Genomic DNA, 26,216 nt, shown 5'->3' on the forward strand with positions numbered 1-26,216 from the left:
GTTACCAGCTCATCGCAGGACCCTTACTGATGGCATCTGCACATCAGGAGCAACTTTGGGGTTCAGTATCTTGCTCAAGGATACTTCGACATGTAGCTCATTTCCGCCCCGGGGGAGCCGGGATTCGAACTTGTGACCTTCTGATCACCAGTCCACCAGCTCTGAGCTACAGCATGCACAACAAAACAAGAACAAAAAAAACACCAAGATAAAATTGGAGGCAAAGCGAGGGTCTATATAGGAGATGCATTTGAACGGTGGAGACAGTTGAAAGCGGAGAGGAATTTGAAAACGGATGCAGAATTGGCTACTCTTCTCCTAGACAGGTAAGTTAAGCTTGGCTAACTAATTTAACATCATAGCTTGACGGGGATGGACATTTTGAATACGTTAAAACGTTATTCATTTCAATCATAGAAACAAACGCACAGCTAATGCTAGCAGCATTAGCACTGTCCTGGTACAGCAACTGCTCAGGCAACCTGGAGTCTGGAGGGGAGGGGGTGGAGGGGGAGGCGGATACAGCTCGCCGCAGTATTTTGAATATGAGTGTAGTAACTGTTTTTGGCCTCATTCTTACATATGGCGACTTTAAAGCACACAGCACTGTGGGGATGAGTCCATCTCTGTGAGACTAGCACCCAGAGGGGAGGCGAGAAGGGCAGCCACCGTGTACCCACCACGGCAACTGACACACACACTGGGCTGTCAGGCTGGAGGCTGACAGTAGGTATCTCTCTTTGCTGCCGTGCCAGGTGTGTTGTTGGGACACGGAGAGCAGGCTGGCAACAGGGCCTGATAAAGATGCCACTGGAATAAAAAAAAAAAAAAAAATCAGAGGAGCCTGTCGTGGTGTTTGGGTCATCGTATCAACACATGGCTGCGGGAAAGAACGGTTTACCTCAGGTGGGGTGTGTGTGTGTGTGTGTGTGTGTGCGTGTGTGTGTATCTGCGAGACTCTCTGGCCATCAGACTGTTGCCAAAGCAGCCTACACATGCTCGGAGTGAGGAGGAGGGAGGACGTTTGCCGGGCAGACACGGAGGATTACTGAGAACACTGGAGTCCAAGGTGGGCACTGGATCACTGACTTTTATTTGTGTTGAGCATGAAGTGCTATTGTGCTTACGCTGTGCATTCTCCATCGACACCAGATCAGCTCGTCACTGGATGTAATTTTTGACACATGGAAGGTCATTTTTGTGCCGTGTTTGATAGAGAATATTGAAACACAGACAGTAAAAAAGAGTTAAATGAGAGAGGTTTATGACTAAGCATGCTTTTATGTTTATTGATTCATCCTGAATCAAAACCAGGGACATTTTCAGTTAAATGCTTTAAAGAAATCACTGTATAAAATACGCATATTCACGAATTCATGAAAAGACTGATACCTCTCTGATTCTGTCGTTGGGCCAGCAGACGATTAGCCCAGCAGCATGCGACAGAGCGGAAGTTCAACAGTTAACAGTGTATGTCATTTGTTTAACCAGATGGTTTGTTGCACAGAGCCATCTGGCAAGTTGCTGATAGAAACTGTTTGGTAAAGGTCAGTCACCTTAAAAACAAATGGTGACAGGATAAACCATCTGTTCACCGTCATCGGCTAACATTAACTCATCAGATCAACAGGAGGAGAGCACCTGTGGAGCCAGGTGGTAAATGGAACTCTGTCCAAAGTCAGCTGAGAAAAGAGCAAACAGACGGTTGTTAAGTGCAGCAGGCCAGGCTAGCTCTCCTTTTTCAAACTCAGCCAACCATTTTCTAGCTCTAGCCCCATTTAGGGATGAAGGAGTGGTCTCAGTTTTCATATATAATTCATCTTTAAAGGGGCTCTGTGCAATTTGTAGCAATTTCAACCAAGGACTGGCCTCCAAAACAACAAAGAAGTTCCACAGAGCCCCTTTAAAAGTTTAGCCCACTATGAAATGAAGGTAACTCACCATTTCACATTCAAGCTGATATGAAATATTCCACTTTTTCTGTCAAGGGGAAAAGGTAACAAATAGAAAAAAGGGGAAAAAAATGTGTACTATATTTATTATGTATCCCGATTTGAAACTGTAACTTCTGTATCAGTTCTTGATCATTTGGAAGAAGTTCCTTGGGAGGGATTATGTAATTTGGAACTAATTGTTGGGGAAAAACAGAGTTAAATTTGTACAGTTCCAATTAGCTGACTGCTGGTGCAGCCAAGAAGTCTGCCAAGTGAAATCTGCCAAAAGACAAGCATACAAATCAACATATAATTTTTTCGATAATAAATAGATAATGAATTAATATTGACTTGGATTTAGATTGAGCTTTTGCTTGAAGAACATTCTTATTTTCACCGTTGTTTTTATCCTTCAGAGACAGCCACAGCAGGTGAAGGACAAACCTTGGAAAATAAGAGCTGTGACGCTGTTCTCTGTTTGAGTGCCACAAGGTTGCAGGTGTGTGAACAAAGTGAATAGTCACTGATTTTTTTTTTTTTTTTTTTTGATTTTTTTTTAGTCATCAAAAATTAAAAAAGAACCTTACCACAATTTCTTTCAGTGACATTTTGCACTCAGCACTGGGCGCACTTCACTTCACTTGCCGCCTCTGTATTGGAGCGGAGGAAGAAGTCTCAGAGGCAACAATCACACAACATTGGCTAATAAAAACAAAGCTGTCTGATTGCTTAATACCAGTGCAGATTGAGTTATCACGTATTTTTGCAATTCAGGTAACCCAACCCTTTAACACACAGGACAGGAAACTGCACCTGTGCTTTCCTGGGGATAAAAAACCTGACCAAACATCTCCCATAAACATTATGTACTGCCTTAAAACCACAGTGGGACTCAAACAGTCTCCTCTCCTCTCTTCTCCTCTCCTCTCCTCTCCTCTCCTCTCCTCTCCTCTCCTCTCCTCTCTTCTCCTCTCCTCTCCTCTCTTCTCCTCTCCTCTCCTCTCTTCTCCTCTCCGCTCCTCTCCTCTCCTCTCCTCTCCTCTCCTCTCCTCTCCTCTCCTCTCCTGTACTCTGTATAGAACTGTAATTACAGTGTCTTCTTTTTCTTATTAGCAGATAAGACTTTCATAATGGCTCCCCGGAGAGCCTGTCCAAACTTAATTAACGCTGGCTAAACAGTCCCCTCTCTCCTTCTGTCTCACCCTCTTCCTCTTGCCCTCTATCTCTCTTGCTCTCCCCCTCTCTCCTCCTCCTCCTCTCTCTATTGGTCTCTCTCCTTCTTATTAGACAATGGAGGCTGCAGGGATGAAGGCGCCCGCCCATCATTGATAAGTACTAGAAAGCCCTGCACAGGAAAAATAAAAGCCGGACTTGACTCAGGCTTCACTCAGACAACACTGAACAGCCACTGGGGGGGTTATTGGTGTTGCCGCCGTGTGTGTTAATTTACACGCTGAACTGAACGGCGTATCTGCGAGGCTCTTAATTCCTCTGAGCAGTGTAAGCCCTGAAATCATGCTCTGATCTCCGGCTGAGTAGACCGATCTTTTTATTCCCATTTGTTTGACTTGGAGAGATTAGCCATTAATTACTGGCTGGAGAAACTGAGAACACACACACACACACACACACACGTACACACACATCGGCATACAGAGTGCAGTGTAGAGTCGTTAAATAGTTCTCATTACATGGGCCTTACCACACAGGACAGAGGCACACAGAGCTGAAGCAGCATCGACTAACTGGACTCACACACACACACACACACACACACACACACACACACACACACACACACACACACACACAGCTGCTGGGGAAACTGTTGGCCAAAAGATGCTGTTCTGGGCGAAATCTGGCAGCTTTCAGCTGAGTACAACATCAACCTCCCACATGAGAGCGCAGGGGATTAGCACTGGAGAGACAAGCTGACCAAAGCCAAGACAGGATGAAGAATATCACAAGCACAAGGTACCTGAGCAAGCACAAAGGACCGGCTGCTGTTCTGTGTTTGCTCAGAGCCTCCGAAGCTTTCCAAAGGCCCTTACATCGCGTTGCGCTTCTTTTCACACTGTCCAAATGAGCCCTCTGACCCCCTGAGAACAGCAAACAATAGAACTGACACACAGGAGAAGACGAACTTAAAGCTGCACTTACAGAATCCATTTTTTTTTACCCCCAAATTAACAAATGATAAAATGTAATGTCAAAGCAGTTCCTTGCTGTAGCTCCCCTCAGCTCTCCCTTTTAATGTCGCTCAGCTTGTTGTTGGAGCGTTCGGGCCCGCTAATGAATCAAGCTGATTTCCAGCTGCAGCTGTCATCGTAAAAAGTCAAATCAATAAATCCACTGTGTATAAATGACTAGTTCATCGCTAAATGTCTGTGACTAGCTGAACACAGCCAGTGCTCTAGCTGCTAAACAGTCAGAGTCTAGAGTTGCATATGTGAGGGATAATGTATAGAACGGCGGTCATTATCGGGAAAATAAGTCCCGACAGGACAAACTGGACCCCAACGTGAAACAAAAAAAAACGGGGGCCGTTCTATACATTATCCCGCTCATTACACGGTTACTCGCCAACATGAAAACAAAACATGACACAGTGTGTCTTTATACAATTTACTTGTTACCTTTCAGAGTGTTTTTCAGCAGAGAAATATAGTTCGCCAAACCGACGCTGTTTCTCTTCTCCCTCTTCACTGCTTTCCTCTCTTTTTCTTTTCTTGACCGGTGACAACTCAGCCTTTTGCCAAGAGTTGAAATCACCGTATTTTCTAAAATTATTCAAGTTAATGTGAAACTCATCCATCCTAGTGGCCTAGAAGTATTTTTTTTTCCGATATGAAGTAGACTACAGATCAGCTGACGTCGCTTAGTGACCAAAGACGCTGGGGTGATAAGTGACCGGACCACTTGCGGAGCAAAGATTTTAGAGTGACTTTATCCAATCAGGACAGAGAACTCCATCACGAGGCGGTCCTGTCTGCTCAGATGAAAGAATGGAGCTGTGCAATTGTGGTGACGTAGAGAGGAGGGAGGGGACTGCTAACTGCCAAACAGACAGGAAGTCAGCGACACTGACGACAACGCTCACAGCGGCTTTCACAGAACATTAAATTACTAAGTGTAATGATGTAAAGGAACCCCTTGTTGTGACGAACCCACAGAGAATTATCACCATTTAGTGGAAAAATAGTAGGTCGGGGGAGACCAAAGCAAAGCTAAAAGGAGAATATATTTAAACTTATGCCATACTCCAAATGAATGGTGACGTTGCTCCATGTCTGCTGGAGGTGTAAATAGGTAACTTTATGCTAAAGCATCAGCGATGCCAACTTTCTGTAATGATAGTGATAGTGGTTAAAATTAACAAATGCAGCTTTAATTTGACAGATTTTATAGAAGAAAGAAGAAAGTGAGGTTAAGATATAGAGTAAAATACAAATGTAAGTTAAATTACTTTCACTTACTATAATTACCGAGTGTTGTTCTCAGTTTGTCAAATACTGATGCTTTGGGATGGTAGGTCGGGTCAATCTTCAGCCCAAAGTGTCCACAACAGAAAAATATAAAATCTATTTTTCTGATAAAGTGAAACTTAAACCATCCTCCTCCCACACAGAACATCTAGAATCTGTGCATATCACAGCTGAACTGCTGGTCACGAGATGTGTGCTGCATCAGTCGCTTGAGGCTAAGTTGCATACTGGACCACGACTGCATGTGGACCAGTCGCGATCTCACAAAATCAGATTCAAGAAAAGCACAGAAAAACTGGAGCCAGTCAAACTCGGCACAGTGACGATATCCAACAGTATCCACCAGTGAGCAGAACACATTTTGGACTGCCTTTAAAAGGGATTGGCTGCTAAATTGAATATATTACTCGGCCCTTCAAGGTGAAGTTATCTTAGCTTGTGATGATGAAGGGACTTCACATTTATACAGCTGATTGCGTTTTCAAGCGACCAATTTGCACATTACAAGGACATTCCATCACATTCAAATGTTTGACTCTTTAGAAAGAACACTGCATCACTGTAGTGGTGGATTTACAAATAGCTGGTCCTTCCTTCATTCTTAGTGCAGTCACATGAACCAAACACACACTGCAACCACCTTTATCTCCTCCTGAGTCATCTCCTTCATTTTATTCTGAAATTCTTGAAAGATTCAGGTATTGTTCCCCGAGGCTCCAATCTGAGGCTGTGATGCCCGTGCTGTGATTCATGGCTGTGTCTGTTGCGATGTACAACAATGGGTCCTCTCCGCAGCCGCATTTCATCCTGTTGACTAACAGTTTGCTCGTGTTTGAAGAGTCAAGGTTGCTGATAGAAGGCTGTTGCCGCAGCTCCGCTCTCATCTCAGGGACGGAAGTGATTCTCCACGCATGTTTTATTCATGGTGCTACTGCCTCACCTTAGGACACGATGTATTTCATTTCTTTGGGCACGTGGGCGCTGGCACAAACTACACAAATATGAACCGACAAATACTTCTAATCACTTGCTGTAAGAATTTTCTCAAGGTGGAGGACACAGGTGGAGTGGTGTGTGACTGAGAGCTGAAGATGTACTGTATGTGTCTGCTGCCCTCTAGTGGTCTTAAAATGAGGATCGCAGTATACTGTTCACACACAGCTGTTCATTATTTAATACAGCACAAAGTTATTCAAAAAGACTAAATCAAACACAAGAAGAAAACAAACACGAGAGCGGAGAATTGTAATTTGTCTTTATTGTTTAAATTCACCAAAAAGTTTTCTGCATAACTACATCCAACAGCATTCATTGTTGTCGTCACTGTGACCTCATCAACACCCGAGTGACAATAGTGTGACATCATCAGTGCCGGCATGACATCACAGCATCATGCCATGGCTCAAACGGCAGAAAAAAACTACTGACAGTCAGTCCATCCCAGAGTCCGTCGTCAATAAAAGCATCTCGCCGCTACCCGTGTAAAGCACAAACATTGCACATCAACTTATAGCATAGCATCAAGTGTCCTTCTTTAAATTACTGCTTGGAGAAACAAAACCTGCCCGCCCCTCTCTTTAACATGGAGTCAAATAAAACGTGTGGAAGTGTTTTTTCTTTTACCATACAGGGGTTCAAACACTGGGTACCATTTAAAATGTGATGGTTGCTGCAGGTCTGATGATGATGATGATTCAACACCAATAGCACCGTTGTGCGTTCATAATGCTCCTGTACTGTCATCTCATACCTTTGCTTTCTTCCCCCCAAATATCCACATCCAATATTAATCATGTACAGGCCTAGATTTTAAAAAAAGGGGAGGGATTTAAACAATGTCTGACCTGAAAATGACATACAGGCTTGTCTTGACAGGTTGTAAATATTGAATGTCGTGTTTGTATTTTAAATAGATGTGAATATATTGTATGTATTCACATGACAATATTTTCCTGTAAATTTAAACTTTAAGTCATGAAAACAGTCGCAGGGCCGTAGTCACGACTTTAGAAATACTGACGTCAAGAGTACAAAGTCCCCCGTTGCAACTCCCTCCCACCCCCAAGAAAATTCTGATGAGCCACATTTCCTGTATCAGTTTAAAAGTCAAAATACATTTTCTGTAAATTTTATCTTTTGACATACAGTAACTATATGTTCTATGTGACCAAAAACCAATCAAAGTTAAAGCATTTGATTCTTAAAATACAGCAGAATCAGGCTTTTTTGGGGCTTTTTATTGTCAGACTGTGAAAGAAACTCGTCCTCAGGTCATTGTAACTAAACCTGTGTGGGGTCATCTGTAGCCACAGACTTCTTGTAACTGATCATTCTCTAGCTGAAATGGGGCATTTACAATGTTTAACTTTGATTATTTATTTGCAGTTTCAGGATTGGTTGAAATGTTGTCCTCAAAGTGTTTTTATAGACTTATATAATCTGAATATTTCATGCTATACAACAGCATCTTGCATTGATTCTGCTCATCTCTGTTTGGGCTCTTTATAAAAGTGCTCACTTTAAGTTAAACTATAATTACTATCCTCGTTATACATATCTATCTATATTTCCTGACTCATCTAATATACTCTCATTTGGTATCATCTGCCACTTTTAACACTGTATATCTTAGCTGTTTTATGTCCACTTGGTGAAGTTAATATATGGCTATATTCTCCTTTAGTACCATCTAAATGATGAGGAGCCTTACATACAGTGCGCTCACAGATACCCATTTCTCCTCAGAAAAAATGAGGGTAAACACATTTTAGACTGTGACATTCTCTGTACTAAAAAATTGCATTATTTCGACTATTATGGCTATATTAGCTTTGTTCAAACATAAAGAATAGTGTAAATGCAGGGTAAGATCTGCTAAACAAGCACCCTTTTACTACATGTCATTCTAATCCATCTTATTCTTTGTAAAATCTGTAATATTCCTTTTTTCTGTTTGTTTGTGTGAGAAAAGATGATCCGGATGAGACTGAAATGTGTGCAACCCTCAGAAAGTTTCAGAAACAGTCTGACCGTCCATAAAGGCAGTGGAACTAAAAGATCGATGGCACCAGAACAATGTCAAGCGAAGTATCCCTCCCATAGTACTTGCATAAATCTCTTCATTAAATCATCTGCTATATACAGAAATACATTTAATCATTACATATAGGGCTCATCGGAGCCCGGCAAGTCTCTTTAACAGTACCACATCATAGTCCAGTGATCAAATATTCATCCCTCTTCATCGTGACCAAAATAACCAAAAGTCAAAATTCCTTATACAGTAGAATACAGTAGACACCTTTCAAGTAAAATAACTGTTTTTCTAAGAATACTGGTGTGTTCACATAATTGTAACAGACCTGAGCCAAACTACAATTGAAATCAGTTTAAATCCAAGTCACCAATTGCTGAATGTTTTTGAATGCTTTTGTCGAGTCAAATAAAACCTGCAGCGACTGCGACGCTACAGAACACAACTGCATGTGAGGAGGATTTCAATTATGTACATTTGACCCAGGTCTGCCAAATGGTTCGCAGACAAAAACTTCATAATCAGATGATGGACAGAACATAGTGACTAATTCTTGTTTTCATTTCTGAATCTGATGACGGAAAAAAGTAAATGAAGTAATTATTCTTAAAAGTACAGAAATGCCATCATAACCACAGACAACTAAGCCGCCGATTTCTGTTTTGAAGAATGTAACTTTTTTTTTTTTTTTGCCTTGAAATAAAGTGAGTGAACGGTAAACACTCACTACGTCTTTTTTTGTACAGTAATCCATTGATAATAATCAATGCACAAAAATAAAAGACAAAAGCACACAAATATTCAAAAACTGAAATTGAGACAGCTCAAGACAAGAGATTTTTTTTCCTTAAATTTTTTTTTCTCACTTAAGTTTAAAATACACATATTAACCAGCTGTAGAAGGTTTACATAGGAATTTGGATTCATCAAAAAAAGCACAGTTTTAAGTCAGTCCAGCTTTCCTGGCTTCGTGGTTGACCTTAGGGGCAAGTCCAGGATGGTCCAGTCCAGTCCAGCTCAGAAGAAGAGTAGATGACCGGCCATTGCTGGGGCACTACCGTACTGTTAACGCAGCGCTGTGTGCCATCGTGTGCTGGGCAGATGGCAGTTACTGTACGATGATTGCTGGGACAGAGAACAAGTTGGAAGGTCGCCCTTGTTACACTGTACTGTACTCGCCCTGTTCATCCACACTGCACGTGTGTGTTATTACTCAGGGCAGCACAGTACAGCTTCACGCAGCTCAGCTCAGTTTAGTTCAGCAGTGTGAGGGGCCTCTTGCTGTTCAGTGGTGGTCACCACAGAAGAGGCAGTCTACATAAATAGTGACGAGGGGCCCATACGGCCCAGTGTGGCCGGGGGCTCAGGGAGCAGAGAGAATACAAGAAAGGGAGAATTATGGCTGAAGATTTTCACTGGTGAGGAGAGCTTATATCAGGTGAAGGGGCTCATGGGGCACAGGAGTTCTGAGGATGAGAATCGCTTGAGCTGCAGATGAAGCAGGCTGAGAGAGAGGATAAACGGAGGCCAGGCCAGTGGAGAGAGGTGGAGCTGGGGATGAAGTGAGGGCAGAGTGGGGTCCACTGGGCATGAATGAATCAGACAGGAGGAACGCTGGGCCAGAGAGAAAGAGAGGTGATAAAGCTCCAGAGAGTTCCTCTGAGGGAGGTCGTCTGCCCGTCCAAAGAGACACCTGAAGACAAACAGTGAGCACATATGACTGAACTGCCAACACATCACATTAGAGCTTTAGGTACAGTTTTCACGGTGTGTCACAACAGTTATTTGTGTGTCCTATCCATATCTGCGCTCTCCAGCATCTAAAATGGCAAAATTCCCCAATAATCCAACTTTGGTCCACTTCCATGCACATTTGTGCTGTTGACCAAAAACAAGCTGTCTTGACAGTGCTGATGTCTGAATGGTAGGAGAGCCAGAGAGTCCAAAATAGAGGAAGCTATCAAAACCTGTTACTGTAGCTGTGTTACACCATCTACTGTGAGTATAAACTGCTCCAGCAAAGAACAATGGTTTGTAAAACATGTTTTGAGAATAAACTGTGAACAAATGAACTTACTAACTGACCGATAGCAAATCATTAGCTCAAACTGCTTTATCATTATTTATCAGTAACTCCTTACTGGATGAATTGGTGTGGAGTGATGAACAAAATGGCAATTAACAGCTAGTCCTGTGAGCTAAATCGTCTGGCTCCACCCTTTTTATGTGGACAAGCAAAATGTCATTTTGTGGTGTGATTGTAGTTTAATGAAGTTTAAAATCTCATAATTCGGTCTAGAGGCTTTGTGATGCCTTGATGTCAGCAGAACCAGTAAATTCATTTCAGAGACGTGTTTTTGTCAGATGCTGTCAATTTTAATCTTCTTTTCAATTATTTAGTATTTGTGAGCAAGCCCCCTTGATCTAATTTAAGGGATGCCTCTCCTGTAAACACATATCAATACTTTATTACTACATCAGCTTTTAATCAACCTGCACAGATTCAGTTTAAAAATCATTGACAGTGACTTCAAAATGCATCTTTGCAGGTAAAGTGTTGCCCTCCGCTGAGCAACACTGCAGACATTTGATCCCGTCAGTTTTTCACCTGAAGGCTGGTCTGCAATCTGACCTCCAAAAGAGATGTTTTTGCTGTCTGGATAAAATAACTCACTGAGGGCATCTTTAAAAAAAAACAAACAAAACAAAACAAAACATAAAAATGGTGTGCTGTACTGAAGTGCTACTGTGCTACCACTGTGTCATGTCAACAGGAAATTTAGCTCATGTTTGTAGAAATATAGAAAATAGAATATAGAATATAGAAAATGTGATTATCATAGTGGCAAGGGTTTTCAGCATGTTAACATGTATATAATGTCAGTATATATGTTTGTTTGTTTTTATACAAAAGTAAATAATCTACAGAGTCTATTGCATCTAGCTCAGAGCAGGACAGATTTCAGTGAGGGGACACTCAAAAAGACAGATGCCTTGTTTTCCAAACTCGACAACATAACACAGCAGTGCTGAGCTGATCTGACCCACCAAGTTACTGGCTGTTTCCACTCAGTGTCACAGGCAGACGACTTCAGCAGATGGTTTCAAGATGACGTGAGTTCTGCAGGGAGAAGAGAAGGACTGCTTCACACACTGAAAAATACTGTTGCAAAAAGGGTTCGCAGCTTTTAGAGTCTCATGTCTCTACATGACCTGGAGGTAGTTCGTGTCTCACCGGTGTGTCGTTCCACTGCCGCGGCAGGTCTTCTGGCTCAGGTGGGTAGGACATCCAGGACGGGCTACGGTATGAGGATGGCGGTGACATGACAAAGTAGTCTGAGTAACCCGGACGGTTGGCTGATATAGCGTACACTGCTGTTATTGGGTTTCCTGTGAGAGGTGGGAGAAGATGGATTTAGTCTGTGACTTTACTTACAGCTACCGTCTTTATTTCAACACACAGCCTCTCCGTCTCACCTGAGTAGGTGGAGATGGACTGGTCGACGGTGACAGCAGGGAAGGGGGTCCTGGACAGAGGCAGGTACGGGGCGCCATTGTGCTGCTGGGCCTGCAGGTCTGACGCCTCCGACACACGAGGCTTCAGGCTAACATCAGGAGTGGAACTGCCGATGGAGAGGAAGGACACATGTTAACCTCATGTACAGGTATTAGATAACCAATAAACAAATCAGCACTCATTTTACAGCAGTACAAAACTAAATCAAGAATTCTATAAATAATGATAATAGTAATTCTAGCTTACATCACATTTTTAGATTGCAACACTGCACACATTTTACAGTGTTCAAAAATGTGACTAGTTTGCGTGTCTGGCAGTTGCAATTTAGGCTGAAACACACAATTGAGGGTCAGTTACAGGTGGAGCACTGAAAGGGTGTGAAGTGTCTGAAGTATAATCTCTGAAAGCATTTGAACTTTCAGTTTTCAGTTTGAGCCCTCAAAGCAGTTGAGATGTGATTTTGTATGTGAGACCTGTTTGAGATGAAGCAGTTGGAATTTCATTCAAGAGGAGGAAATATGAGCAATATCACTCAAAGTTGAGGGGTGAGAGATATTATTAGATAGTTGAACTGTCAGCTGAAGTGTCTGACCTGTCAGCTGAGGAGTGCAGCAGTGTCTGTGTTTCCATTCAAAACCAACACAGCACCAGCAGACAGAGTACATCATGAAAATGATACATTTCATCATTTCATCATTCCTTTAACTAATTGTATCAAAAAATCTTAGCCAAGGTCTGTTAGATTCTTCAGTATAACATGCAGTACTAATGATTTGTAAAGATATATGCAGTATATATTCACATATTGTTGTCCTACAGAAAGACAATGATCTACATTTATTTTTTTGTCTAGTGAGAGTAAATAGTTTAATTTGTATGAAAAGTGTCATTATTTTAAGGGTAAAAATGTAACCATACACAAATACAATGAACATTTAGCACTTGTCGATCCTTTATTGTTTCAGAACAGAGATGCAACTCAATAACATTTCTGGGAATGCAGAAAGTTTTAGCAGTCTTAGTTTACAGTCACTTAACAGAAACATCTCTGGAGGTGTTTTTATGCTGATTACATGATATGCATGAGACAATTAATCTCCATATATTAAAATTTCCCTACTTTTGATCAACAAAGGATTCAGTATCTCCCTGCTAGAATTGTCTTCCTGGCAATAAAGAAATTATTTCAGAAACTAGACCTCCATGTCGTAAATAATACGATTACATAAATATAATTGAATAGTTGACTTTATAAACAAAATGTAAAAAATCCTAACAACTGAAAAAACATCTGAGAAATTCTTTTTAGTGTCTAGTTGAAATGTCAGGGCACTTTGGGTCGTCAGACTCATGACCTCTCGTCTATGTCCGTGTTCCACAGACTGGTCATTGCTGTCTGTGTAGCCCCGTTTTTCTATTTTCAGTGCGACAGTGGTTTCAGCGGTTTTATTATGTCACACTACAGTAAGAGACTGGAGGACAGATGATGTCACCGTCAGGGCTCAAGACCATAACGCACTGTGCACAGTGCATATAAAGACAAATTCAAATCCTGCACACTCTCTCCCCGAGACTACAGAGGAACTGATGTATGACGAGCTGACTGATTTACTACTGAAACATTTCTGAGTCCGGTTTTAAAGCAAAAATAATGGTCACGCATCTGTTGATTCAAAATGTTAAATCCAAAGTGTCATTATTACTATATATTTTCATTATGTGTAAGTAATTTAATAAATAAATTATATGTGATTGTTTTTCTCGCAGTGTTGAGTTTGTCCCAGTCAGTCTGCGGTACATGCTGCTGGAACATGTTTACTCCAGAGTGTTTTTTTTCCCTCTGTGTCCACTAGATGGCAAACGTCTCCCTCCACATGAGCCACAGCAGCTCAACAGTGATCACTCTCTGCAGTGCTAAAGTGCCCAGCAACATGGTGCACACAGCAACAGCATTTAAATGAAGAAGCTGCTCAGTTCAAATGATGCAGCCTAACATACGGGCCAGAGAGAGAGAAGTGAAAAACGCAGATAGAGAGTGAGCGTGGAGGGCAGTCAGTTCAAACGATGCTCATTACTATTCCGTAGCGTTTTTTCACTCCGTTCTCCTGCGTGTTCTCTGCTAGGAATTTATATATTTATCTCACACAGTGGTTGGCTGCAGAGCTACATTTTGATTGGCTGAGAGGTCATACAGAAATGCTTTTAAATGCCACATGGGAACAATTCCTCGAAATTTGATCTTTTGATTTTAAAAAAAAGTTTTTTTTTTAATGTATTTTATCATTAAAGCAGCTGTAGTCTGTATTTGTGAGTGTGGGTGTTACCGTCGTAGTGAGGTCCCAGGTGGTGGTCCTGGTCTTGAGGGGATCAGAGGTGGGGGAGACCCAATGCCCATATCAGGAAGCTGTGTGAACCGGAAACCCTGCAGAAGTTACAAATGTCATTTAGACATTTATTTAGCTACCATCTGGACCCTGTAGTGTGAGTATAAAATATATTAAAACGAGCAAAAGCCAAAATCCACAAAGTGGAAGGAACAACAAGCCAACACTGACAAATAAAGAGGGCTTCAGAAATCAGACGGGTCTCTGATCAGAGCAAAACAGAAGACACAGACTCAAGCTGTGCGAGGCAATTGTATTTGTTGGTGGGTGTTCAATCCTGTGTCACTTTAATCTCTGCAAAGCTTCTCTCTGACTGATCAGCTGTTGGCAATGCACACACAGACAGCACTAACGACAGCTTTTCTGGATGTCCAACCTCTTTGTGCAAGTCTGTGTGCAAACATTTCACTGGATCTAGTGAGTGCTCAAACAATTTAAGGTTTTATGGAATGTTGTGCGCTTGCAGAACATTCGGCATACTCAAGTCTAGATACAGATAACAAGATTTAAACACCCCATATGCACAGGGACCTATATATGCATGACTTTAACAGGCTCATAGAGGGTTTCTTTATTTCTTTTTACCAGTGCTGCTAGATAACCTCTGACTTGCTCTGTATGGTTTTTACATGCATAGCGTTATGCTCTGGTCATTTAGCGTCCTCATGACATAAAAAAGCTGTAGTGTGGATTACCTTACTTACTAAAATTAGTTACAATTTTAAAGTACTTGTTCACAGTTTGTGTGACATTGTAAAATTACTGTAGACATACTTGTACTTTTTTCATAAGCCTTTAAAAACTTAGTGACAGCAACTTGGTTCCTATAAATAAGTTACTTCACACACAAAACCTTTCATTTACTGATAAAATATGCCATGAAAAGTTAAAGATAAAACTAAGAAACATTAGATGTGAAAAATTCGGCTGAAATGGATATCATACTCATACTTTTTTTACTCTCTTTTTAAGATTAGATTTGGTGCTTTTGGCCTTTACTGTGATTGGACTGGTGTGATAGTTAGACATGAATGTGGGACAGATAAGAGGAAGGCATACAGCACAGAGCCACAGGCGTACTGCTACGGACTTTTATTTTAATACTTTAAAGCTACTATTATATTTTTGGTAAAAGGTATCTGGGAAATGTGAACCTACAGAGGATCATCATCCAACTCTGAAGTTCTCCTCAGATTGTTTTAGTACCTTTTAGTTAATCGTTTCAGTTTTATGACGCGCAACTTAACAGTTTTGGTTCAGTCTCACTGCTCTCATCAACCCTGTTTCCAGCAGCAGCAGCATGCAGTTGTTTTCAGTCAGTTCTAATAAACTGTCTATACGTTACCTGCCGAGCACCAAACAGCAGAAAGTCAAAGTACGCAAGTTTCTGTTGAACATAGCAGGACATTTAGCTGCTAAAGAGCCAAATATTTCCCTTCCTGTAATTGTTGGTGACCAGAGCGGAGCTAAACAGAGTGAATATTACTTAATACCTGGAGGCAACTGTTAGCTAACACTTCAGCTACATAGACCATGTACAGCAGTGGTCCCCAACCACCAGGTGGTCCGTGGGTCATTTGGTACCGGGACGCAGAAAAAGAATAAATAAGTTATTTTATTTCTATTATATTGACAATCACACTCTGTAAGTTCTTTTATTTTGAAAAACGGATTCTGATTTAATAACATCTGTCTGTTCCTCTTGGCGTGCTTGACGCGTACCTGTTTCAGTCACGTTATACCCAAAAAATAAGCCCTCAAGCTAGCTAAAATGAATGGAAAACAAATGTCTTCCGCTGATGTACAGTTTGTATTGTTTGTATAATTTGTCATAACTTCATTGATGAAAATGTGATCTCCTCCTCCAAGGACTTACTGGTTTGGGCAGGCTACACTGGTGCATGTCCTCATAGCCTGTGCTCCTCTGCCTGCCTCCACAGGGATGGTTCATGGTCCCTGGGGCGCTGGTCACCCCGTCACTGTAGTGGCTGGTGTGGGACGGGTTATAGGCTCTGTGGGCATGGTGGTGGTGATGGTGGTGACTGCTGAAGAGAAAGGCAAAAAGAAAAAAAAGAAAAAAAGTTAAGTCAACAGATTCACACCTACTCTCTTTAGTTTCCCAGTGTACAGTGCATAATCAAGTCGACATGTGCAGAAAAATCTACTTTTTGAGAAAATGCTTGTGTGGGATGAACACTGGGATTGCAAATTGTGTCTCAGCGCACATCTCTTTTTTTCTTACTTACACAACACTGTAGTCATGCAGATGTGCTAAGAAATAAGTATTATATGAAAACACAAGTTTACTTGGTTGGAGGAGAAGGAGGGTCATGGTCCGGAGGTGCCAGGCTGAAGGCGTTGCCTAGCAACATATGCATCTGCGTGCGGACCTCGTCAATGGACGGCTGAGAGCTGAGTGTGGAGGAGTCGGAGCCGCGGTGAGCTTTCACCCCCAAGCTGCCGTTTCCAGTGCCAGTAGATCCACCTCCATAACCCAGAGAGCTCATCAGACGGTCCACGTTGGTCTCCTCAAACGGTTCTGGTTCACCCTGCAGAGCAAACACACACTCAGTTAGGATGACAGGGTGCATTCATCATCTTGTAAATTAAGTGATTAGGACATGGAAAATGAAATCACATGCATTCCTGACAGACCAGTTCTCCATGTCTGACCACTGTATCAAACTTCTGACTTCCTCAGAATCAAACGCTGTGAGCAATATATGAAGGAATCGATCGTCTTATCAGATCAGACAGAAATCTCAAAAGTTATGGAGTCAGTATGTTCAGGAGCAGAAGGTCAGAGAAAATGCATTACAGGTCTGCAGTTTCCCTGTACATTTTTAAATAAGGGAGTTGAAAATGAACCGATATTTAATCCACCACTTTCTTTCTCTGATCATTAGGCAGAATCATCAGCCCTGTACCCTGTACAGAGCAGGTACTCCTGAAATATGACTGCATGAGTATTTCATTTTCAACATAATGTAGTGCACAGTCATTTGCCAGTTTTTTAGATGGTGATGCAACTTAAACTGCATTGCATTATACAGCTTACACTCACTGATGGAAACAGAGTAGAGAAAATGACTGAAACCCCTGAGAATACAAAGCAATACATTCAACTGCACCTTAAACTACATCTCCAGATTGATTACAACATTGAAACAGACACCTTTCAAAAACAATAAAAGTGAACATTATTACCTCTGTAAAGGAGGATTTATTGCAGGAAAGTTGTATTAGATTTATTCATTCACTGAACTGCTTGTTTCCAACCTTTGTAGTCTATAATTCAAGGACACATGTTCAGAATGTTAAATGGATTTAATAAGTAATTAATAGGCCTCAGTCTTTAGGCTTCATGCCTCACACTACAGGTTCATAACATACGACAGGTATTCATGTATCTTTGATTTCAGTGCTCACAAATTGAAAACCACTGTTTTATAGGAAACTTGTAAGATACAAAAACACATAAAAGTTGTGAGCAGGTAGCACCAGGAGTTAATACCATGTTATTTTTAATCAGAATATCTTCTAAAATTTACAGAACACTAACGTAATGGATTCTAATAAAAAATGATGAATGATAACGTTATGTAAAATCAGGCAGCCTGAGCACAAACCATACCAAAAGACACAGAAGACAAAGCCACACACCTAAAAATGAAGCAGGCAATCAAGCTCGAGTCAAAAACCAACATAAATATACCACTGTAAATACTTAGTATCTACAATAGGCTTCATATACAGTAGCAACAATCCTAAAGCTTGAAACCAAACTGAAGCTATGTGCCTACTGTATGTAAACACACACATACACACATACATGCTCCTGCACAAACACACTCTGTTCTTCATGTGCCGTTTTAAACAGTTTGCTGCATCCAAGGCGATGAACCGCTATCTAGCCTCCCATCTGAATCCATGAATAGGCTATAATCATATTCAGAGTCATTGACATTCAGCTAGGTAGCGCGGTCGCTGCTGTTCCCGTGGTGCAGCAGAGCAGCAGCATAAAGAGATTCTGCTCACAGTCACTCTATCTGGCCCCATTTTATCTCCTACTCTTCCACTCTTTCTTTCCTCTCCCCATCACTTTGTCGTTAAAATGAAGGAATCACTTTTTCTCTAATCTTTTTGTCATTTCCTCCCTTTCCATCTGACTTCCCCTGTCTTTATCTCCCTGTTTGCAGGTTTATAAAGTTCATCGAAAGGTGATTTGTTAATCTTCTATGTATGAGCTGGGAGTATCAGAATGAGGGTAAAGGAGGGGAAGGAAGGATTTAAGTTATAAATGCTCTCAGAAGATTATTTTATTAGTTTGACAAAGTGGCAGAGCTTTTCTTTGCCACAACCACCATCTGTTTGGAGGAGGAAGGATCCATCCATGGTTTCATCAATGCTCTGTATGACTCACCTGGTCAGAGGTCAGGCCTGAGCTGCTATATTACAGTTTATTATGGGATCCAACTTTCCATCCAAAATTCTTCAAAGCTTTGCATGGTCTTGCCGCTGGGTATCTTCCACAGTAAATCCCTCACATCTTTCACTCGCACAACCTTGGCGCTCGTAAAACCCAAAGGTATTAGAGGTCTCCAGATCATTTCTAAGACTCATCTTTAACCAGGTTTTATTCACTGTAGTTTCCCTGTATCTGACATGTTCTCCTGTATATTGCTGAGTTCATTTCAGGCTCACTCACTCGCTTTTCATCAGATGGTCCAAGACTCATCCAGTTACTCACATCATAGCCGTTGTTGCGGATGCCCCTCCTGGATCTTTCTCTCAGCACCAGCAGGTCCATCTCTGTCTCCACTGGGCTCGGGCTGCTCAGAGACTGTCGGCTCCAGTAGGTAGGCTCTCGTGGGTGGGAGTACCTGAGGAGAAACACTTTAATACTAACTACAGCTCAGGGCCACGCTGCAGCTACTTCTGTGACACTCAGGTCACATCCTGTGATATTTTTTGGGAGGATTTGAGGGACACACAATGCAACACACTTTTACTTTAGCTGGTTACACGAGGAGGCATTCACTTGAATGAATCTGTACAGTTTGAGAAATAATAATAATAAACGTATACTCTGCATGGTACAAAAAATAATGGAGGTGAAGTTGCATTGGGAACAGGGCTGCGATTAGTGATTATTTTCATTGGAGATGAATCTGTTGATTATTTATTAATATGTTTGCTGTCAAGCCCAAAATGACATCCTCAAATCAAAGATAGATATTCAGTCTGTCATAGAGGAGTAAATAGCCCACGAAGTATTTACATTTAGGAGGCTGGAATCAGAGAATTCAGATCTTTTTTTTCTTTTTTTTTTCAAACTGCTAAAGTCAAAATGGTTGACAATAAATGTAATGGTTGATAACTGATCGATAAACAGTTTATTCATTGCAGTTCTAATTGAGAGTTTATGAATGGGAGACCAACTGACACAATGATGTATTTATGATCCATGTTACAATTACATTAAGTGCAATTTTTTATGATAATGTTTTAGATAGTGTTAACAGTTATAGGATAACTGGGATAACTGGAACATTTGTTTGGTCTTGCCCATAAACAAAACAACTGTGGCATAAACGGTCATGATTCATTGCTTTACTGAAAGAAGCCAAACTTTTCTGAGATGATTATTTGTGTCAAACAATATATTTCATCCACAGTGTAACTGAAAATAAAACCACAAACCATCTGTTTGCCTTGTGTCACATGATTCAAATAGACTTTAAAAGACATTTAGGCAAATTCCTTTTTTTACATTAAAATTCTGGCACTGCTTAACACTGTGGTGTTTCTACTGTTTCCGTGTTTACTGTGACATCCACTCATTTTCTTTGTTGAATTTTGGAAGGAAAATGAATTATATCTGCTGTTCAGACACAGAAAATCAACAGATTCATGAACTGTGCAAAGGTTGAACATGTTTCATCAGCTAGTGACAAGGAGAAAAAGACTCCTATCAGTATTAAATATAAAATACTAAATATCTCCCCTCACTACTCACTCACTCCTTATGTGTTGCTTAGCAACTATACTCTACTCTACAGCAGAGTTAGAATTCTTGGTGGAAAAGTAAAGTTTTTAATACTTATTACTGATTAAACAAAAAACTAATAATTAATTCATAAATCTGTTCTGCCAACACCAGTCAGCTGTACAGCACTTTGTTGATAATCTACAATCTAAAAATTATTAAATGAAACTGGACAAAATTATAACAATTTTAGTCGCTTCAATAATGAAATGGGATTTAACCCTGATCGTGAAGTCCAATCCTCAAATATTGGGATTGTCAAACATTTTTATTTAACTGTCATAAAGTCCATTCAGACTGGATACATCTCTCTGGTTGTTTTGATTTGTTGATTTTAACTATGTGCAGCACAGTGAAGGCCAATGAAGCCTGTTATTAAAAGGACATTCATATGCAGATTATATAAATCAATCTAGGCAATCAATATTATTTATAATCATATAAAAGTACACAGTGAAGTCTACTCCATACCTTTTGTGACATCCTGCGAAGGAGGCCCTCTTCTCCTCTGCGGTCATCGGCTCCTTGACCCCGTCATGGCGACTGTGCCTGGTGTCACGGTGACTATACCCATGGCTGCCGCTCTCAGACAGGGAGAATTCGCCGTACCCTTTCCTCCGAGCCTTTTGACGCAGTTTGTTCCTGTAGTGCTCGATGTCCGACTTCTGCTTCAACCCACCATGGTTTACCTGCAAACAATTCATTCAAGTTATGATCTCAGGAAGTCATATTCTCCTGGTACCATACACTTAGAAGCAGCCAATTAAGTTCTGTTTGAAGTTTTTAAAATTAACTTTTTGATTTGTTTTTTAAAGTTCTTTGTTGTTTTCTTTCCAGTGCTGAAGCAGATCAACTTGTTTGAACAAACATTCCCTACAGCTCAATAATCTGAGAATGTGTCACACCCTGAACATGATCTTTTCTGCTAATGTGTACCAATCAATTGCAGATGAACTGGAAAACTGGAGAGCCCCTGAGGGGATTTTCTGGTCCTATATTAATAGATTGAGGGATACTCTATCATCAGGCTGTGTATTGCTGTGTCCTCTGCTGAGAGTTGCAGAGAGTTTGAGTTGGAATAAGGACAAAGAGGAAGAGAAGAGCGAGAGGTGACAGGCTGAGTGGGAGAAAAGTGAGGCGTGAGAGACTAGATGAGGAAAGGAGGAATAGTGTTCGCAGAAACAACGGCTAAATTCAGTATCAGTGTCCCAGAGGAGATGTTATGATAATACAACAGCACAGGAAGGCCAGAATAAGCGACGCCTGAAACTGTAGAATGTAACACAAAGCAGGGTTCACAAGGTTTTTGTCTGACTGTCAGTCTTTGGGTTTGTTTGGTCAAGTCTACTTTCTTAGTACTTAACCTACTATTCCAACAGCCCATCCACTACAATTAGCTTGCTATTTCAACCAACCCAGTAGTTTTATCTATGACCTAACACTAACCTTCCAACAGGAGGTTTTGTTTTTGCCCTTGTCCATTTCTTGGTTGGTTGGTATGTTGGTTTGGCAGCAGGACTACATAAAAAACTATGGAACAATTTTTTTCTTCACATTCTTTAACATTGCGAGGTTGTCAGGTCAAGTTTAGACCTAAAATTCATAATATTTTTCAGCAAGGACTTGCTCTGTGGCTTTCCATTATGTCATGTAAAGTGTGAGAATTGGTCTTTTTCAGATAATTTGACCATTTATCCAACAATTTCCTGAAGACTTTCAACTATTTCTCTGTTACTTTTAATGTTTTCTCCACAAAGTCACTACTTTTAGTCAAATATTTGAACAATTTATCCATTATCATTTTAGCTACATATTTGCACTGTTACAGTTGACACCATAATTGAATATCTTTTGATTTAAACTGTAATTAAAACTTTTTTTTTCAGACCAGTTGCGGCACAACACAATCTTTCAAATTACCCTATGTCAGTCACACAAAGTAACAATGACAGGAAAATATCTGCAACAATGGAGTACAGAATTATAAAATGCTCATATACTGTGTGTATCCGTGTATGTAACTCATGATGATGACAGTGCTCTAGTTTTTGCTCTGCCTTATACTGTCAACACTGTTAACTCACCTAACAGCTGAGTGTGCTACAGCCTTGAAAGTGTGTGTATAGTATTATGTATATAATGTGTGTGTGTGTGTGTGTGTGTGTGTGTGTGTGTGTGTGTGTGTGTGTGTGTGTGTGTGTGTGTGTGTGTAGACTCACCTCCCCGTTGATGACCACAGAGTCTTGGCTGTGGGATGAGGAGGAGGGGTAGGAGTAGGTTGGCTGGGCTGTCATGGGTTTGATAGTGATGAGACGCAGGGAGCCTGAATGGTCGTCATACGGGTCTAATAGGAAGAGGAAGACAAGTAAGAATAGGACAGTCCTTGTTTCTAAGAGGCCCTAGAAGGGGTGTCTTCCCTGCTGTTTGAATGCATGTACATTTGTGTTGTATGATACCAAGAGCTGTGTGTACTGCATCCTTTTGGACATTCTTCAGAAGGGAGGTGCAGAGAACTTATGGAAAGACAGTGAGAGTTGTGAAGATTGACTGTACAGTAACTATCAAGCTGGAGTTTTGTTTTTTAATTGGCATTATATTGTGTTTGTTTTCAACCCATCTTTATGCTGAGTTTAGCTGACTGTAGCTTTTTTATTGAATGAAAACAGATGAGATTAGAATCAAGCCTCACATAACTCACAGCACAAAAAGATAAACTATTCCTAACATCTGCTTCTCCTCAGTCACTTTTTATCAATAAGTATTTTGTTTTACCAAATTTTAGATGTGAGCAAATTATGTTGCTGTAGGTTTTCAGAAACTTTAGTTTGAAATTGAGCCTATTGAGGGCTGGCATGCCTGATGATTGGTGATGCTTGCTACAGTATGTGCATTTTCTGTTGTAGGTATGGACAATATTAAACACACAAGAAGTTTGGCTGCTATTCATCAATGAAAAAAGAAAAACTCATGCTCAAAATAAGGTAAGGTAGCACTAAAATATGTCAGAACTACCATAATAGATGAATAATGTCCTGAAAAGAAACAAATACAGTCAGTACCTCATAATGTAATAACCTGATAGGACTGCATAGAGAGTATGTATGTACAGTAGGTATGTGTGTGTGAGAGAGGATTTCATATATCTGTACCAGGTTCATCATGCACAGTTCTGAAGGTCTGCTTACTTCCAGGTGTTGTGTCTTATTTACATGTGTGTACTGGCCCTTGCTATGTTACCAAAACAATGACATACACATTAACAAATACAGCAACACACTTGCAGTTTTTGGTTGCTTTGGCTTGGTGAGGAAACATCAGCTGTATGACACATCAGCTGCTTCTTACAGTATATGAGGCTCTCAGTATTTATGTTATTGTGGGGGGTAGCAGATGGACAGCGTGACTCACTGCCTGACTGACATCATATGGCAGACTGCTTTGCTACTGCTTCGGTTACAACAGTCTGCCATCGAACCAGCTCCAAACCCACACTGTCACCATTCATCCTGGTCGCAGCTCAGTCTGCTTTATTTGTTGCTTTTCCTGACTGTGACAGTTGAGGTCAGGACAGGTGGCATCACAAGCAGCGGAGGCTGTGAACCACATTGGAAACCACAACACTGCATGTAAATAATGTGCTCTCTGAGCACTGGTGGCTACCTTAAGGTCATTTCCACTACTGTCACAACAGATACTGAACATCGGTCTGTTGTTGTAATTAAACGGGTAAAATGTTTTTCTGAGATGGCTGAGTAGTGCTGGAATAGAGTCAACTCATCATGTGGCCTTATCTGGTTGCTGCTTAATACACAGTACCATTACTGGAATATAATAAGTGCATTTTGCAGCAACTGTTACTAAGGGCAACTTTCACTGTGCAGGAGGAGATAAACAATGTGACTCATTTGAAAATCTGCTTGTTGACAGTTTCTTGCTTTAAGTCTGTAGTGATGTACTGATTGTCTACAAGTATGGCCATTTTTTATACACACTCATGGCTTGGGTATTATTCTTATTTAACCTGTATCATAACAGGCAATAAATTAAGTATCAGAGGACTCTTATAGAGGGCTATCGGGCTGACATGGGAAAGGCAAAGTCAGTCTAAAAATAAAATTGGGAAATAAAATACTTTGAATTTTCATCTTATTAATTACAGAAAGGCCAGTGTCATTAACATTTCGCTGTACAGTAAAAGGCCAAGGATCAATCTAAGGATAAAGATCAATTTGAAGGGCAACATGATCTTTACTAGGACCTTTGCTGCATTTCATCCTCCTTTTCTCTCACCCTCGCCATTTCTCTGTATGGTCAGCTGTTAAAGGTCAGGTCCTCTGCAATGTGGCTATAATGAAAATTATATCCTGGAACACATTTTGATTCAACTGTTGCCTGATTTTTATACTGAATTGACTTTTCAGGCTTGTGCATATCAGTATAAGGAAGGTGAGTAATAAAGATGAATCTGTCTGATTCAGAGATTCACACTACCTACAGCAGTGATGCACTCAAATATACCAAGAGAGCAACCTTTGACTGACCAAAGAGCTTTTACCATCATCTTAGATCATTAACACACTTACTACATTATTCATAAATATTCGGACAAATAACATGTAGGTGGTAATGAAAAACACTCAATTAAAAGTTGTTCTCAAACAGCAAACCGTTTCGTCCCTACATTGTAAGAGACATCTTTATCAGCACCAAAATGCTGTTAAAAAATTCAATTAAAAATAAGTTGACCTGATATTGTCAAATATCAGAGAAGCTAGCTGAAATAGATTATATCCTTTACTGCATGCGCGCACACACTCACACACACACAGTGAAGTGTTATTCTCTGCTTTAGAGCAAATAAGTGTATTTCTTGACATGCCAAACTATGTCTTTAACCAGTCTTACTTTCAAGGACATAACAAAAGCTGAAAATGTCAAACAAGACTTGACAAACAGGTGAAAGGAAGCTTGTTTGAATGTGCAGGATATGCACTTGTGCAATGTTCTCCTGTTGTATTTCACAGGTGGTTGTCGGTGCATTTAAATTTGCTTACAGATAAAGTTTTTCCTTCACCTTCCTCTCCCTATTTTTGATCTATGTATAGGAAATTTTACTGACCTTTGTGTGGTTTATACATAACTTATATACCATACCTCTTTCTTGTTGACTTTCACTTCTCTGCTTCAAGTTTCCTAGATGTACACTTTTATCAGACTCTCATTTCCATGAACAGAGCTCTAGTGTGCTCCAAACAATTTTTCTTCTGTCTCTTTTTTTCAGAGAGCAGTACTCTTTCTGTCCATCTCTGATTCTCTGTTAACAGTAGTGAGAAAATGGAACAGTTACTCATCCTCTTCTCCTCTCCTCCGGGTATTCATTCATTCGCTTGCATAAACACTATAAATCACACAAATTACAGTGAACATTGGCTTGCTGATGCAAAAGAGATTGAAAATCTCAGCGTCCTAGATTGTCACTGCACAGAAACAAGCTGCAGCACATGCAGAGCTGAAACCACATCTGTCTGGTGATCTGTTAAACAAGTCGTATCGATGATGCAGTACATTTACTGCTACCACTGATAACAGGTTCTCTAGACAAAACCAAGTGTAGCTCATAGTCCTGCATCTGAATAGGAATCTGTATCAAAGCATAAACAGGGCTACTGAGTATCATTTCATTGGGCCCTGGAGAGGGAGCTTGTAGATGAATACTCCAAGCACTAGAATATTATTTTTGATTAACCAATTTATTTAACCGCTCTGTCCTTTCAAGAAGACTATTATTGCAAAGTAATGTTTTGCAGTAA

At 40.6% G+C, this 26,216-nt stretch overlaps 1 protein-coding gene across 3 annotated transcripts in view; it reads right to left on the reverse strand.

The window, feature by feature from the left end:
- Positions 1 to 6,659: 6,659 nt before the first annotated feature.
- kiaa1549la (KIAA1549-like a) overlaps positions 6,660 to 26,216 on the reverse strand; it is a 99,915-nt gene continuing 80,358 nt past the window's right edge. For 2 of the 3 annotated variants that reach the window (XM_037108246.1, XM_037108248.1), the window contains 10 exons: positions 22,626 to 22,750; positions 20,878 to 21,095; positions 19,108 to 19,240; positions 16,665 to 16,906; positions 16,234 to 16,402; positions 14,298 to 14,395; positions 11,931 to 12,076; positions 11,689 to 11,843; positions 11,502 to 11,574; positions 6,660 to 10,146 (listed from right to left, as the gene is read on the reverse strand). In XM_037108246.1, the coding sequence (XP_036964141.1) occupies positions 11,545 to 11,574; positions 11,689 to 11,843; positions 11,931 to 12,076; positions 14,298 to 14,395; positions 16,234 to 16,402; positions 16,665 to 16,906; positions 19,108 to 19,240; positions 20,878 to 21,095; positions 22,626 to 22,750 (1,316 nt within the window). In that variant the 3' untranslated portion in view covers positions 6,660 to 10,146; positions 11,502 to 11,544. The remainder of the gene's footprint in view (positions 10,147 to 11,501; positions 11,575 to 11,688; positions 11,844 to 11,930; positions 12,077 to 14,297; positions 14,396 to 16,233; positions 16,403 to 16,664; positions 16,907 to 19,107; positions 19,241 to 20,877; positions 21,096 to 22,625; positions 22,751 to 26,216) is intronic. The other variant, XM_037108247.1, reaches the window with a different exon arrangement.

This window comes from Acanthopagrus latus, chromosome 8 (assembly GCF_904848185.1).
Source record: "Acanthopagrus latus isolate v.2019 chromosome 8, fAcaLat1.1, whole genome shotgun sequence".
NCBI classification, from domain to species: Eukaryota; Metazoa; Chordata; class Actinopteri; order Spariformes; family Sparidae; genus Acanthopagrus; species Acanthopagrus latus.